Source organism: Salvia splendens, chromosome 6 (genome assembly GCF_004379255.2).
Source record: "Salvia splendens isolate huo1 chromosome 6, SspV2, whole genome shotgun sequence".
Lineage (NCBI taxonomy): Eukaryota > Viridiplantae > Streptophyta > Magnoliopsida > Lamiales > Lamiaceae > Salvia > Salvia splendens.
In genome coordinates, this window is record NC_056037.1 from 35,778,375 (window position 1) to 35,791,831 (window position 13,457).

General features: G+C 36.4%; 3 protein-coding genes across 8 annotated transcripts; 2 read left to right on the forward strand and 1 right to left on the reverse strand.

Annotated features, from left to right (window-relative positions):
• The first annotated feature begins 35 nt into the window (after positions 1–35).
• On the forward strand, positions 36–431 carry LOC121809199 (zinc finger protein 2-like). Its single transcript, XM_042209739.1, has one exon. It carries the CDS (start codon positions 36–38, stop codon positions 429–431), a length of 396 nt encoding a protein of 131 aa, XP_042065673.1.
• Positions 432–903: 472 nt separating this feature from the next.
• LOC121809972 (cell number regulator 6-like) lies at positions 904–3,929 on the reverse strand. The gene is made up of 4 exons (XM_042210834.1): positions 3,677–3,929; positions 2,906–3,020; positions 2,321–2,589; positions 904–1,347 (listed from the first exon to the last, which is right to left on the reverse strand). The coding sequence occupies exons 1-4, from the start codon at positions 3,779–3,781 to the stop codon at positions 1,120–1,122; spliced, it is 717 nt and encodes a 238-aa protein (XP_042066768.1). The 5' UTR covers positions 3,782–3,929; the 3' UTR covers positions 904–1,119.
• Positions 3,930–7,812: 3,883 nt separating this feature from the next.
• On the forward strand, positions 7,813–11,595 carry LOC121809968 (luc7-like protein 3). 6 transcript variants are annotated; one of them, XR_006052339.1, is made up of 9 exons: positions 7,813–8,039; positions 8,521–8,649; positions 8,823–8,862; positions 9,400–9,475; positions 9,567–9,767; positions 9,882–10,091; positions 10,188–10,591; positions 10,684–10,739; positions 10,821–11,595. XR_006052339.1 is itself a non-coding variant. In XM_042210831.1 (8 exons), the coding sequence occupies exons 1-7, from the start codon at positions 7,997–7,999 to the stop codon at positions 10,554–10,556; spliced, it is 1,068 nt and encodes a 355-aa protein (XP_042066765.1). In that variant the 5' UTR covers positions 7,813–7,996; the 3' UTR covers positions 10,557–10,591; positions 10,684–11,595. The 6 variants fall into 6 exon arrangements, 2 of the variants coding, with proteins under 2 accessions (XP_042066765.1, XP_042066764.1); XR_006052341.1 differs by having other exon boundaries at positions 11,249–11,595; XR_006052338.1 differs by having other exon boundaries at positions 10,188–10,739.
• Positions 11,596–13,457: the final 1,862 nt, after the last annotated feature.

Consider the following 13,457-nt stretch of genomic DNA (forward strand, 5'->3'; position numbering starts at 1 on the left):
TAAATAGATAGTTGTGATTCGTCGACTATAGAGGAATGGAGTGTGAGAGTGGGAGTGGAAGTGGAAGTCCACCAAACAATGCACAAGGTGCAACAACAAAACGTTTCCCTTGTTTATACTGTTCAAGAAAGTTTCACAGTTCGCAAGCATTGGGCGGCCATCAAAACGCGCACAAGAAGGAACGAAACGCTGTCAAAAGCCAAAAGAGGAGCTGCGAGCAGCACTCTATAGCCACCTTTCCGCCGCCGCCGCTTTTCCCTACCGTTGGCGTTCGCAGGCCTTTTCAGCCGTATATCGGCGGCGGCGGAGATGCGGTGGAGCGGCTTTGGAAAATGAATGTCATGAGATGCAGTGGTGTAGAAACTGAAAGTGATGGTGGCTGTGAGTTGGGGATTGGGGATCACAAGCTTGATTTGTCTCTTCGTTTGTAAGGAGATATCCTGTGTTTCATGTTGTGTTTTGTTATCTTGTTTCATTAGATATCAATATCAGTATATCTCTAGTAACTTTGTCTGAAATTCGGTTCTGTTTATGTTGAATCGCTGACCCAACATATGAGTGAAATGAAACTAGAAACTCAATTTTCTAAATCCCATTTATTAAATTGTCTTACTGATATTAACACTAACAATAAGGCCTATAGGCAACAAAAAAAATCCTATTATTATTTGGAAATGAAATGATAAACTCAATCCCTTAAGATGATGTTCACTTGTTATAACTCTTTAAGTTGAAAGAGATGGTTATAAGCATATGATTATCCATCTAAGATAAGATTAAATTGTGAGATTCAACCTCATATTCAATCATAATTATAAATTTTCATAGTTTTTTCTGGAAAATTGCCTTTTAGAAAATGTATTGTATGAAAAAACACCATGATAATGCAATGCACAGGCTCCCTTTTTATGCTCAAAACTGTCTTAATTGGGTAAAAATATTACAGCTCCATGCAAGTGCAAACTTGTTACAGAGCTCAAATCACCTTTGCAACTTGACACGAATGCATGAAAATAAAAATGTACAGTTTCCTGTTGAAAGGGACTTCAAAGTCATAAAATAAATGAGAAAGCCAGAAAATCCAGCTCTAAAAAGCATGGTATTCGCCGTTGTTTCGTCCTATAGAGCCTGCATCTCGATTTTAACCTGGTCGTTTCCATAGGCAGAGGTTGATGCTGAATCCCGACCATCGTCAGCAGCATTCATTTCCTGAACTGGAGGTGGATTGACCAAGGTCATCGGTTCCACAGAATACTCCGATAGGCGTGACTTCATCTCCCGGTGCTCCTGGCACAAGGCACAACAGTGCAGGCAGTAGTGCACCAAGCAAGGGTCGCATGGCGAATTCTATATGGACATTAAAATAACCGGGAAATTATAAACAAAAATGGGACTGACTACAAAATTTCTAGGAACAAGTAAAACAAATTTTTTAGCAGACAAATTGCAAAAAGCTATTTCATGAAAACAAATATTTCAGGAAACGTAGCTTCTTAATGACGATGAGAGAGACTAATAGTCTATGACTCTATGCAAGGCAAAAATTTACATAACTGTAATTAGTTACAAAGCAATCTTAATCCTATAATCCAGGAATAGTATTTTCAATCATACAGTTGGGGAGCTGTCAAAGATGGTCCAAAAGGATTCAAAAGCGCGCGATTTTAGTCCTTTTTACAGGAAATTTTGATTTAGTAGTTTGCTATGGCCTATGGCATGTAGTCATTCCGCAGCCTTTTACACAAACGAAATCCAGCTTCAAGTTAATGCACGAAGACTTTAAGATAGATAGTGTAAGTTTTCTCCTAATATATTTCATCAAAATGGAGTTAAAATAGTAAAAATTAAATTAGGATTATTTTGCTTATCTCTCGAATTACAGGAATAATGACACTAATGTAACGGGACTGAATATGCATTTTACATTATCTTGCTCAACTAAACAAAATAAAACTTGAAAACCAACTAGCTAGATGCTAATGCTACAACCAGAAGTTACCCTAAACACGTGGGTCATTCATCGGCATCTAGAGTTTTCAATAATTTTTTTATCGTTTACCAAGTCTTTGAATTGAAAAGGTTGATACAGGTAGAAATACATTTTTTTCCCTTATCACAGCATTCAGATGAATTTCAAAGAAAAAAGAAAAAGCGCGAGGATTCTCCAACAACAGGAACAAGTTTGCATATTTTTTCAATAAATAGCATTAAATTTAAAAGGCTATTCTGATTCTCTGAAGAAGAAAAATTTGAAGGTGGTAGAAATAGGTCGGAACCATTTCATTATAAAGTCCAGTTCATAAATATAAACTGAGATCACCTTGAGATGATATTTCTTCTGCAGTGAATGCCTCACTAGGCCGGTGTAGATTCCACACATCCACCAACCAAAAAAGAAACCCTCGCCAATGAGAAAACATGTCCTTGGGTCAACAAAACCGTGTAGAGCAGCGGTTGTTGCAGCAACAGCAATGCCACCCTCTATAAAGATAGCATGACAAATGCAAGGTCCAGTCCATGGAGTATCTTCTCTTAGTTGTTCAACGTTGCGGCCAAACAGAACACAAGGGCAAAATAGTCCTGTCTTACCTAGTGCAGGTAAAGCATAAAATTTCAGAATCATCGATAAAAAAAACAGAATTAAGACCCAAATTATAAAGTAGAATCTCATTAATAGCCTTTGAATCAGATCGAGCCAGTTAATTAATTAAAAGATATTAAACGATCCTTAGCTGACAAAGCAATTGAAACCTTAGACTAATATTATTAAGATTGTGTGGAAGACATTTAAATTCCCACGATGACAGCTATTTAGTTAGCTGACAAAGCAATTGTCGACCGTCTACTGATGTTATTAAAGGTTTAGAAATTGAACTTCTCCTTCACTGGATACATAATAACTTACAACTTTCTGCATCTTCTGCAAAACCAAATATGCCGGTAGTCCAGGGTTCATCAGCCGGAGCTTGGTAGCTATCAGGTAGAGGCTGCCCACATTCATTACACTTTCGAACATGCAACTGCGGAATGAACCACAAAGATAGTTTCTTAACTATAAATATGTAAAACAAAGGGGCAATCAGGCTAAAAGCAAATGACATATCTGAAAAATGAAGTTCAATTTCCAATCATGATAAACACTTGAAGAAGTGAGGAGAAATTCAAATTAATAGAAAAGTGAACCATTGTTTCTGAGGTTTGCTAAAACAACTTAAAGAGGCCAAAACAAATCCAATCACTCTGACGAAATGGGACTTCCTTTATAACTTCTCTTTTCCAGAGAAAACAGCAAGACTTGAAAACAAAATCACTTGACAAAAAAAGGATTGTTTTTTATACAAACAAAGATAAATTCCTCATACATTTACACTCACTGAGGTTGAACATATTAAAGACAATGAAAGAATTCCATCAAAAGCAACAAGAGCTTAAATGTTTTGCCAGATTGAAGTGTGAAACAAATTTTTTTTTTTGGCAAAAGTAGGCACACCAAACAAGATCCAAACCCCCCATCACAAGACATAATATGTGCAAAATTCACCCAAATCAAAAGCTAAAATCTTCACAACCCAAGCTCAAGAAGTGTAGAGAAACAAAAAAAGGGGAAGATCTCAACCAAATCACCATGAAATCAGAGACCGATGAATACGGAAATTAAAGAGAAGAGAAATTGTACCTGAGGCACATCAATGGGCAGATTGAGCTCGCCGGGTTTGATGTCCTCCATGGGCGCCTGATCCTTGGTCAATTTGACATAACGCGAGGGGTGATCCTCCGCCATTTCTTCAGACCAACTTCAGCTCACCAACAAATGATCCACAAGAACAAACACGGGCTACATATAGTCAGTAGGTTTGGTTAGTACTCTCCATTTTTCAGAGTGAGCAATTTTCTGCATTGATTCCACCCCCCCCCCCCCAAATAAATTCACTACTGTTCAAAATGGATATAAGGCTTTGTTGAATTTCTTTTGATTTTCTTGGCTATTTTATTGCAACACAACCGATTGCTTTCATTTTTTCTAAGGTCAACTCAAACTAAGAGCATCTCCAATGGCGGACGTCTGGTCGGACATCCGGTCGGACGTCCGGAAATTATTATTTTTAAAAAAAAAAAAACTCTATATATACGGCTCGTTGAACTTCATTTGATTTGCCCGTATTTTGCTTTCCCGTATTCCGTGTCAAAATTATATTTCCGTTTTTACGTAATTAAATTATTGTGATTTTTTTAATTGCCGGATGTCCTAGTGGGAAGGGCGATGGGAAGGGCGGATTGTGCAGGGGATGTCCTAGTGACGTGGCAGTGGGATGGGAAGTCCTAGTGACGTGGCAGAAGGTGTTTTTGGGATGTCCTAGTGGATGTCGTAGTGGGATGTCCGCCCACTGGAGATGCTCTAATCATTGGCGTTGTCTTAAACTTTTTTTTAATTGCCAAATAAATACAAATTTTTAAGGCATCCGCAGTGGTGCGAATGTCCCGACGGACATCCCAAAAACACCTTCTAATACGTCATAAGGACTTTCTACTACACTGCCACGTCATAAGGACTTCCCACTGCACAGTGGCGGACATCCACAAGGACATCCCGACGGACTTCCCACAATAATAAAAATTCACAAATTCACCAAATTAAACAATTTGCGGAATTAAAATTTTGACACAAATACGGAGAAAATGCAACCACTTTATTTAAAAAAAAGTTACATAATTATTAAAAAAACATACATAATTTCTAAAAAAATACATAGTTAAAACAAAAATACATAATTCAACGAGCTGTATATATTGTTGGTTATTTTAGTGTAATTGGATTAACTTGATTGATCAATATTGTCATAATGAGACATCATATAAGTTTGGAAGTGCGGAGTGCACGCTTGTTTGAATTCATTATGATTAGGCAGGGGTTCGGGGGCAGCGCCCCCGAGTACCGGAGTCCAAGGGGCAGAGCCTCTTGGATATTTTTTATTTCCATTAAAGTTGTTGTGTAGAAAATTCATCCGGAAATATAATTTCTGATAGTCGAAGGACTGATTTACAATGTCCGAAACTCCTTAAAATCTCCATAACATATATAGAGTTTTTTAAAAAAATAAAAAATTGAGACTTCCGTGCGGACGTCCGTCGTGTCAACGCAATGGCGGACGTCTCGGGAACGCCGCGGAACTCCGATATCCGCAGCGGACATCCGTATCCGTGCCTCTCTCGCCTAATGGCGGACGTCCGGCACGCCGATCGGACGTCTGCCGGGACGGGCGCCATTGCGAATGCTCTAAAGACTCGAAATTCTAAAGTCAGCGCTGTAAAGATTCGAATCTATGAGTTTTGAACTTTTGGTCCGTGCATTAACAATTTTAGCATTGTCTTAATTGTTTCTAACTAATAGTTCTTTAGTTTATACGTCAATCCACGTGAGTATATTAAAATTGGAATAATAAAATAACAAAACTTTGAAAAAAAATTCAGTTGTCCTGTCTTAGCATATTTGAGGATATTGAAATTAAGTGAATGAAAAGGTGATGACCAGACTCCAGAGAATCGTGTATACTGAAAAAAGAGACGAATGAGTACAATTTAGCACATTTATTAGCATATTAGGCTCAAAATAGCACCGTTTAATTATTATGTCATCACATTAATGTGCGTTTGCCCCAACTTAACATTGCATTTGCCATAAAATTTATTGTTGGCGAATTGCAAAATTTTGAAAATTTGTGCTTTATCGTCCAATTTCGAGAAAATGAGAGGCATATCGGATTTTGAGCTAACTTCATAATTTTATAAATAACTAGCATAATTAAAATGTATTGAAAGGAGATAAATGCCGTACAAACTAAATTTACTTTTACTTTATAATCAAAATTTAGAAATAAAATTTATAAAAATTGCTTAATTTTAATTCCAAAATATTAAAGTTGCACGTGAATATTAAGAGATTTGAATTTAGCACTACTTTTCTTCCATCACTGAAACAAATGCAAAATTTAAAAATTTCAAGAATCAGAATAATTTTGTAAAACAAATGAAACCTAAAAGAAAAAGAATGATGCATCATGTTACTACCATTAGCTCCAAAAAAAAGCATGTTTAATCATAATTAGGGATTGCAGCGGCATGCTTAACCCTATTTAGGAATGTCAATTCCACTCAAATAGTATGACAATCCAACAGAGTTATATTTAAAAATATATAACTGGAAAAGAACCGCAACTCGAATGACCTTAAATCCGAATAATATGTAACTCAATAGAATAAGCCTCGACTGAGATAATTTGAGAATTATTTAATTTATAAGTTCATTAATTTTTTTTACTTTTAAAAGTTAGTCAAATAAATTTTCTCAAATGTACTCCATTATTTGAAAATTACACTCACCATTTTATAATTATATATTTATTAAAAATGATAACGGCTTGTATAAAATAAAAATGTAGAGTTACACTTAAAATGAAATAATTCTATTTTATATGTGCATTTATTTAAAGTTAGCTGATAGATTTATCTAAAATTCAAAAGTTTACTATTAAGATTAAAATTTTATAATCTGAAAAAATTACTCAATAACCCAAATGCCTAATATTCAAATAATCTGACAATTTGTTATGGTTAGCTGAAAATTAATTCGATTGACCAAATTAACATCCCTAAGGCTATCCACAATGGGACGGCCCGCCACTGTGGCTCCGCGGATGACGGACGATGCGTCGTCCGCGCCCGACGCTTAGTCCGCGGACGATGCAATTCGAAATTTATCTATTTATACCTCGATTGTTATTCCATTTTTCATACAAACATTTATCGCATCAGTTCTCTCATCTCTCACATCTCTCCAAATCTCACAAGCCAAAATGAACCACGACGACCGGAGTTCCTCAGAGGACAATAGTCCGACCTTGACTCGAGCCTTAAATGCAACCATGCACGACGCAATGGCGGAATGCTTAGCCATAATTCAACGCGAGGAGGCGGCGGAGGCAGAGCAGATCCCCAAGCCTATTCGACGTCGGAAGTCTGTCCGACGCGATCACGCCGCAGCTCGCGAACGTCTATTTGTAGACTATTTTGCCAAGCAACCACGGTGGGGCCCGACTGTTTTCCGCCGTCGGTTTAGAATGCCTCGTTACCTTTTTCTCAGCATTGTCCAGACGTTGCAGTCACGCGATGAATACTTCCAGTGTGGGCCAGTAACCGTCGTCGCTGAGTTTGCATATTTTTTTTATAATCTGTATTGTAATGTATTCATTTTGTAAATGAAATGAAGGTTTTCCCCAATTTTTGTAGTTATTTAAATATTCAAATAGAAGAAAATGCTTAGGGCGCGCCTTAGGGGGCCCCACTGCAGGTGAAATGGCAGGAGGATAACATGCTGACGTGGCGGTGCATAGGGCGGGCTTTAGGACGCGCCTTAAGGCGCCCCATTATGGATGACCTAACATTATCATAAATATATAAGCGAGTATTTATCCCTACACTTAAATATAAATATCTACTTGAACTCTCAACGTAAAAACGTTTAGCTCCGCCATTATACGTATGCAATTATTTACTAATTACTAAAAGTTAATGATTTTGTTATAATGAAACTAATAACTTTGAACGAGCTAGCTGGTTCGCTCTCCGCCATTGTGGATGCTCTTAGCTCCGCCATTATTCGTATGCAATCATTTACTAATTACTAAAAGTTAATGATTTTGTTATAATGAAACTAATAACTTTGAAATAAAATATTTTAGAATACAAATTTAGGTATTCCGAATAATAAATATTGTACTATAATTAAAATTGATATTCATCCGAATGCACCAATGACCAATCCCTTTAGAATAATTTCAAGAAAACCCTAATTTCCAGCTTACCACAAATTCATTTGTCACGTACAACCTCATAAATCTCCCCTGCCAAGCCCTAGGGTTTCTCATCGCAATTATCACAAAACTTCGAATCGGTACTATCGACTATCACTTTCCGTTTGAGCGCATCCAATTTTTGAAAGATGGATGCTCAGAGGGCTTTGCTTGATGAACTCATGGGCTCAGGTTAGCTATTGGCTCTAAAGCCCTAATTTTTAATATTTTTTTGGGTTTTCGTGTTCGTTCGAATTGTTTATCGAATTTAGCTGTGTTAAGCTTATTTTTGCAATTTGAGCTTGTGGCTCGGTTATCAGATTGAAAGGTTTTGGGGCTTATGGCTATCAGATTTCGCCAACCAGATTGCAATTTGAGTGCGAACTCTAAATTTAGAATTGAAAGGTTTTGGGGCTTATGGTTAATCAGATTTCGGTCAAAGCCTCCCCGTTTACGTTTTCAGTGTAGACAGCTGAACTTGTTGAATGTCGTTGTTTCTAATCTATCTCTAATTTACACCCTTTTCTTAAAACTGATTGATCTCTGGGAAGCCTAAACATATGCTAAATTGCGTTTAGAAAAGTGGCACACTGGTTCTTCGTTATTGCAGTTTTTAATTAGTATCTCGTTGGTCTGGCTATTACTGAAAGCACGCTTCTTGGTGCTCCTGTAGCACGTAATTTGACTGAAGAAGAGAGAAAAGGGCACCGGGAAATCAAGTGGGATGATAAGGAAGTGTGTGGTTGCTACATGGTCCGGTTCTGTCCTCATGATTTGTTTGTCAACACTCGGAGCGACTTAGGTAATATATTCTTTTCTTCCTGAAGCTCTTATATGATATTGTTTCTTAACTTGATATTCCTTTAGGCTAGACTCAATGATTGGTGCTAGTGGAGTTCTATACTGTAAAAACTGTGTTATTGGGCACTTGTAATATTCCTTACGGATGGTGTATGTTCTGTTTTTTTGCATCAGGGGCATGCCAGAAAATTCATGACCCGAAGTTAAAGGAAAGGTATTAGGTCTTCACTGATCCTGAATACTTTTTTGATTGGTTTTTGACCTAGGCTGCATGCATACTATATTTTGTGCTCTCTAGACTTGCTGTCTATCTTTTTGGTTACTTTTATATACTTCAATGGATCTAGTCTCACATTCATTTCATTTGTATCGGTTTCCTTCTAAAAATGCCTGAAGTGAAGCCTACTAACCCTTTTTTGAGCATCAAACATTTATTTTCTAAGTAATTGCACTAAAGCTTTGCATTTACTGTTTTAGTTCCCTTTTGTTTTGTAACTATGGTTATAGACTAGAGATTTTAGCAACATATTGTCATGTAGTCATCGAAAGTAATTGAGAACGGTAACTGAAATCACTGTCACGGTGACCATTATGCATGACTGCTTGAGTGATAGGGTAATGAGGTTTGTTACAAATGGTTCTAAATAGAAAAGGGTGGTAGAAATTACAGCAAGGACAATGAGGAGGAGAAATAAATTCCCAACTAAAGGCATATAGCTGAAATCACTTATGATTTTCTTTTTTCATGTAGCTTTGAGATGTCTCCTAGACATGATCCATTTGTTCCGAAGTTTGAAGCTGATCTCGCTCAATACTGTGAAAGGCTGGCAAGTTTTCATCATTACTATGAAGTTCAATATCTGAATTATTGTGATTGCTTAATCTGAGCCTCCACCAACACCTTTTGTCACGTCTCAGGTTTCTGATTTAGACCGGAGAGTGAGGCGTGGCCGTGAACGCCTTGCACAAGATGTTGAAGTCCAGCCTCCTCCACCAATTTCTGCTGAAAAGGCGGAGCAGTTGTCTGTTCTGGAAGAGAAGATAAAGAACCTGCTGGAACAAGTTGAGTCTCTTGGTGAAGAGGGGAAGGTGGATGAAGCTGAGGCACTTATGAGAAAGGTTTTTAGTTTGTTCACCAAGTGATGATGTCCCCTTTTTTACGTTTTTAATTTATTTCGTTAGTATTCCTATCTAAGAATATGTGTGATTTACATTGATCACTATGATTTGAAGGTGGAATTGCTGCACATTGAGAAGACTGCCTTAACTCAGCAACCACAGGATAAATTATTGATGGCTGCACAAGAGAAAAAAATGGCACTATGTGAAATATGTGGTTCTTTTCTAGTCGCAAATGATGCTGCAGAGAGAACTCAGTCACATGTTACTGGAAAGCAACACGTAGGCTATGGCATGGTTCGGGACTTTCTTGTTGAGTATAAGGTAATATATTGCAAATCATACTTTTCATCTGGAGAGTATTCTCTAAAAAGTTACACATGGTGATAATGTACGCTTTGATTTTCTTGTTATTTGTAGGAAGCCAAGGAGAAGGCAAAAGAAGAAGAAAGACTGGCTAGGGAGAGAGAAGCTGAAGAACGAAGGAAGCTGCAGGATAAAGAACATGAGGGTAAACGCAGAAGAAGTGGCTCATCTGATAGGGACAGGCCTCGTCACCGGGATTATGACAGGGAGAGGGACCGATATCGTGAACGTGATAGATATAATGGAAGGAATGGTAGAGGAAGCAGAGAGGTGGGAAGAGGGTCAGATAGGAAGAACATTAGCTCAAGTAATGGAAGAGAAGGGAGTAGGGATAGATATCGAGAACATGAAAGGAGCAGATCTCGTTCTCCTGCCAAACATGGTCGCAGGAGGTCATCCAGGAGTCCAGGCCGTCCATATTAGAGAATTGTGTAGAAATATATCTGGATTATGAAGAGGTAGATGCTTTCATAAACCACCATGTTTAACGTATGTGATTTGAGAGTCTAAGTTTGCTATCATTATGAGTGATTGTTTTCTGTTCTCACAGCTCTTTTGAGACTATACCGTCTCCTATCACCAATATAATTTCAGGAGAAAGATGAGGTAGGCATTTCATTGCCATAATGCTGATCATTCAAGTTTTGTTTTGACTGTTTTATGCTTTACAAGTGATATTGCTTCCAGGCTGCGGTTTTATTATCCCCCTTTTGTTCTGCTGCAAAACTGTTGCCTTCTCTTTAGCTATTCAGGGCAAGCAATGTCATTTCTTACTTGTGATTGTGCCAATTTTGCAATTGAGTGCATCTGCTAATAAGATCTCATTTAGATGTAGCTGTTGCACTTGCATGATGCTCTGGAATCGCTGGGGTAAATCTCTTGTCTGATTTGTTTTTCATTTATATCGAATTTGGCTTTATTAGTTAATATATGCAGATCTTGTCCATACATAGTGTAAGCACAAATTAGCTTGTTCTAGGAACAATCACAGACAAAATTTTACTGCTGGTAGTGCGATTTGGATAAAATAGTCATCTAGGTATGGAACATAGTCCTTCATTAGTGTAAACAAAGCGATCTTTGGTTTGTTTTGAATTTCTTGAAGCTATATCCAGGTAATGAGCAAAGGAGCACGCACCTGTTTTTGATAATTTTAGTAAACAAATCTCCACCCTGGCTAAGTCCATTATTTCAGGATTATGCAACGATGTTGAGGACTGCATTGAATTACATATCATAGCTTTTGTTGCCTTAACATTCGACCTTGCTGCTCGTGGAATGTTTTGCTTCCAATGGCAGAATATGTGAGGGAATGGATATATCTTAGGTTCAATGTTTTTTTGTGAATTAGTTATGACTATCCCCTGGCTATATTTGGCTTTTATCCCTTGTGCCATGTATATATCCAAGACAGCCATTTAGCTACATGGAATAAATTAAGTCAAAATGTTTTACTGTGAAAGTTTGCTCGATTAAGAGTCTGTCTTTTGATTTACCCTTACCAAAGGAAAGATGTTTCCCATATTAGTATCGACTAAGTCACTAACTAATATAGTGGTATGTATTCTTGTGGAAGTGTGGACTAATTTATAATCCAAAAGACTGTGTCAAAAGCTGTTATGCATTCTATGAATATAATGTAGACACCGATAGTAATGATGTGCTTATTGTGGAAAATAATAATTTAACGTTGTGATAGGAAATTATGGTTGTAATATTTATATAAACATATGAAAATTAAGGCAAAAAATAGATTGGATGGTAATTTCAGTACTATATAATTATTTGGTTGGATAATTTGTATTACCTCCGTTCCGCATTAACTGTCTCATTTACTTTTCTGTACTCGTTTTGTAAAAATGATAACAAATAGTTAAAGTCGAGAAATAGTAAAATAAGAGAGAATTGAGTCTTCTTTACATTATTCTCTCTTACTTTACTATTTCTCCACTTTAATTATTTATTACTTCATTTGTCCCTCTGTAGTAGAGGCGTTTCTTTTCGACACGGGATTTACGAAAAAATGTTTTAAATGAGTTAAGTAAAACGAGAATAAAGTAGAAAGGAAAAAAGATAGAGAGATGAAGAGAGAATATGATTTAGCTACATAGGGATGGAGGGAGTATCATTTTTACAAAACAAGTCTAGAAAAGTAAATATGAAAGTCCATAAAAGTAAATATAAAAAAACATCACTGCGATCATTTCGTAGCGTCGGTCATTAGGAGTGGGGTTTATAATTTCGTTTTGAACTGCACGTTAAAACCAACCAAATTTTACTAGTGTTTTGTTCACTTTGGTTTGATTTATAGTTTGGAGGATATGACTTGGGTTTTTATAAAAACTACGCCGTATGATTTACGCATAAAAGTTTGCACTAGATATCAACCTTCCATGAAATATTTTGTAATGAATCTTTCCCATGTATCAAGAATTTACTTTATATCTTTTCTAATTTGGAAATAATAGTTCATGCATCAAAAAATATTTTGCTCTACCCATGCCAAATTAATTACCAATTATTTAAAATTTATCTTTCCATTTTATAATTTTGAAATAATAGTTCATACACCAGAATTCTATATCTTTCCAGCTTAAATGACACATTTCTTTTTCGCACTTTTTTTGGGAAAATGATACCCTCTCCATCCTTATTAATTTGTCACCATTTGACTCGACATGAGTTTTAAGAAATGTAATAGAAAGTGGGTTGAAACAGTTAGTGGTACGTGGATTCTACTTTTATATATTAGTTTTATAATAAAATGTGAGTGGGAATGAGTTAATGGAATGTGAAGTCCACTTCAAAAATAGTAAAAGTTAAAGGTGACAAATTTTTAGGGTCGGACGGAAAAGGAAATAAAAGACAAATTTTCCGGAATGGAGGGGGTAATAAATATTATAGTTTGGTAAATTAGTGAAACAATCCCAAGTTAAATTATCTTTATACAAATTATCTTAATAAATTTGATTAATATGTTCTACACGTTTGGTAGACTATAGGAAATATTTCTTTTATTTTGTCGTTTGATAGGATTCCAAAATAATAGAATAAAATAGGTAAAAGACAATATTATCTTTTTAATTAACTTTCATACTAATAATTAGGGTTATTTTTAAAATTAGATAAAATGGTGTGTTCTAGCCTCCATCTCTGTTACACAGTCTCCTTCTCCATTACTCCATTCTCTCAATTCTCAAATCTCCATTACTCATTTCTAAATATAGTAAAGAGAACCGAGACTCTTATTCGCGGACGGAATGAGTACTTTGCATTGGTATATCAAAAGTTCAAAACACATTTTATTAGCCAAGGGATCCGAAT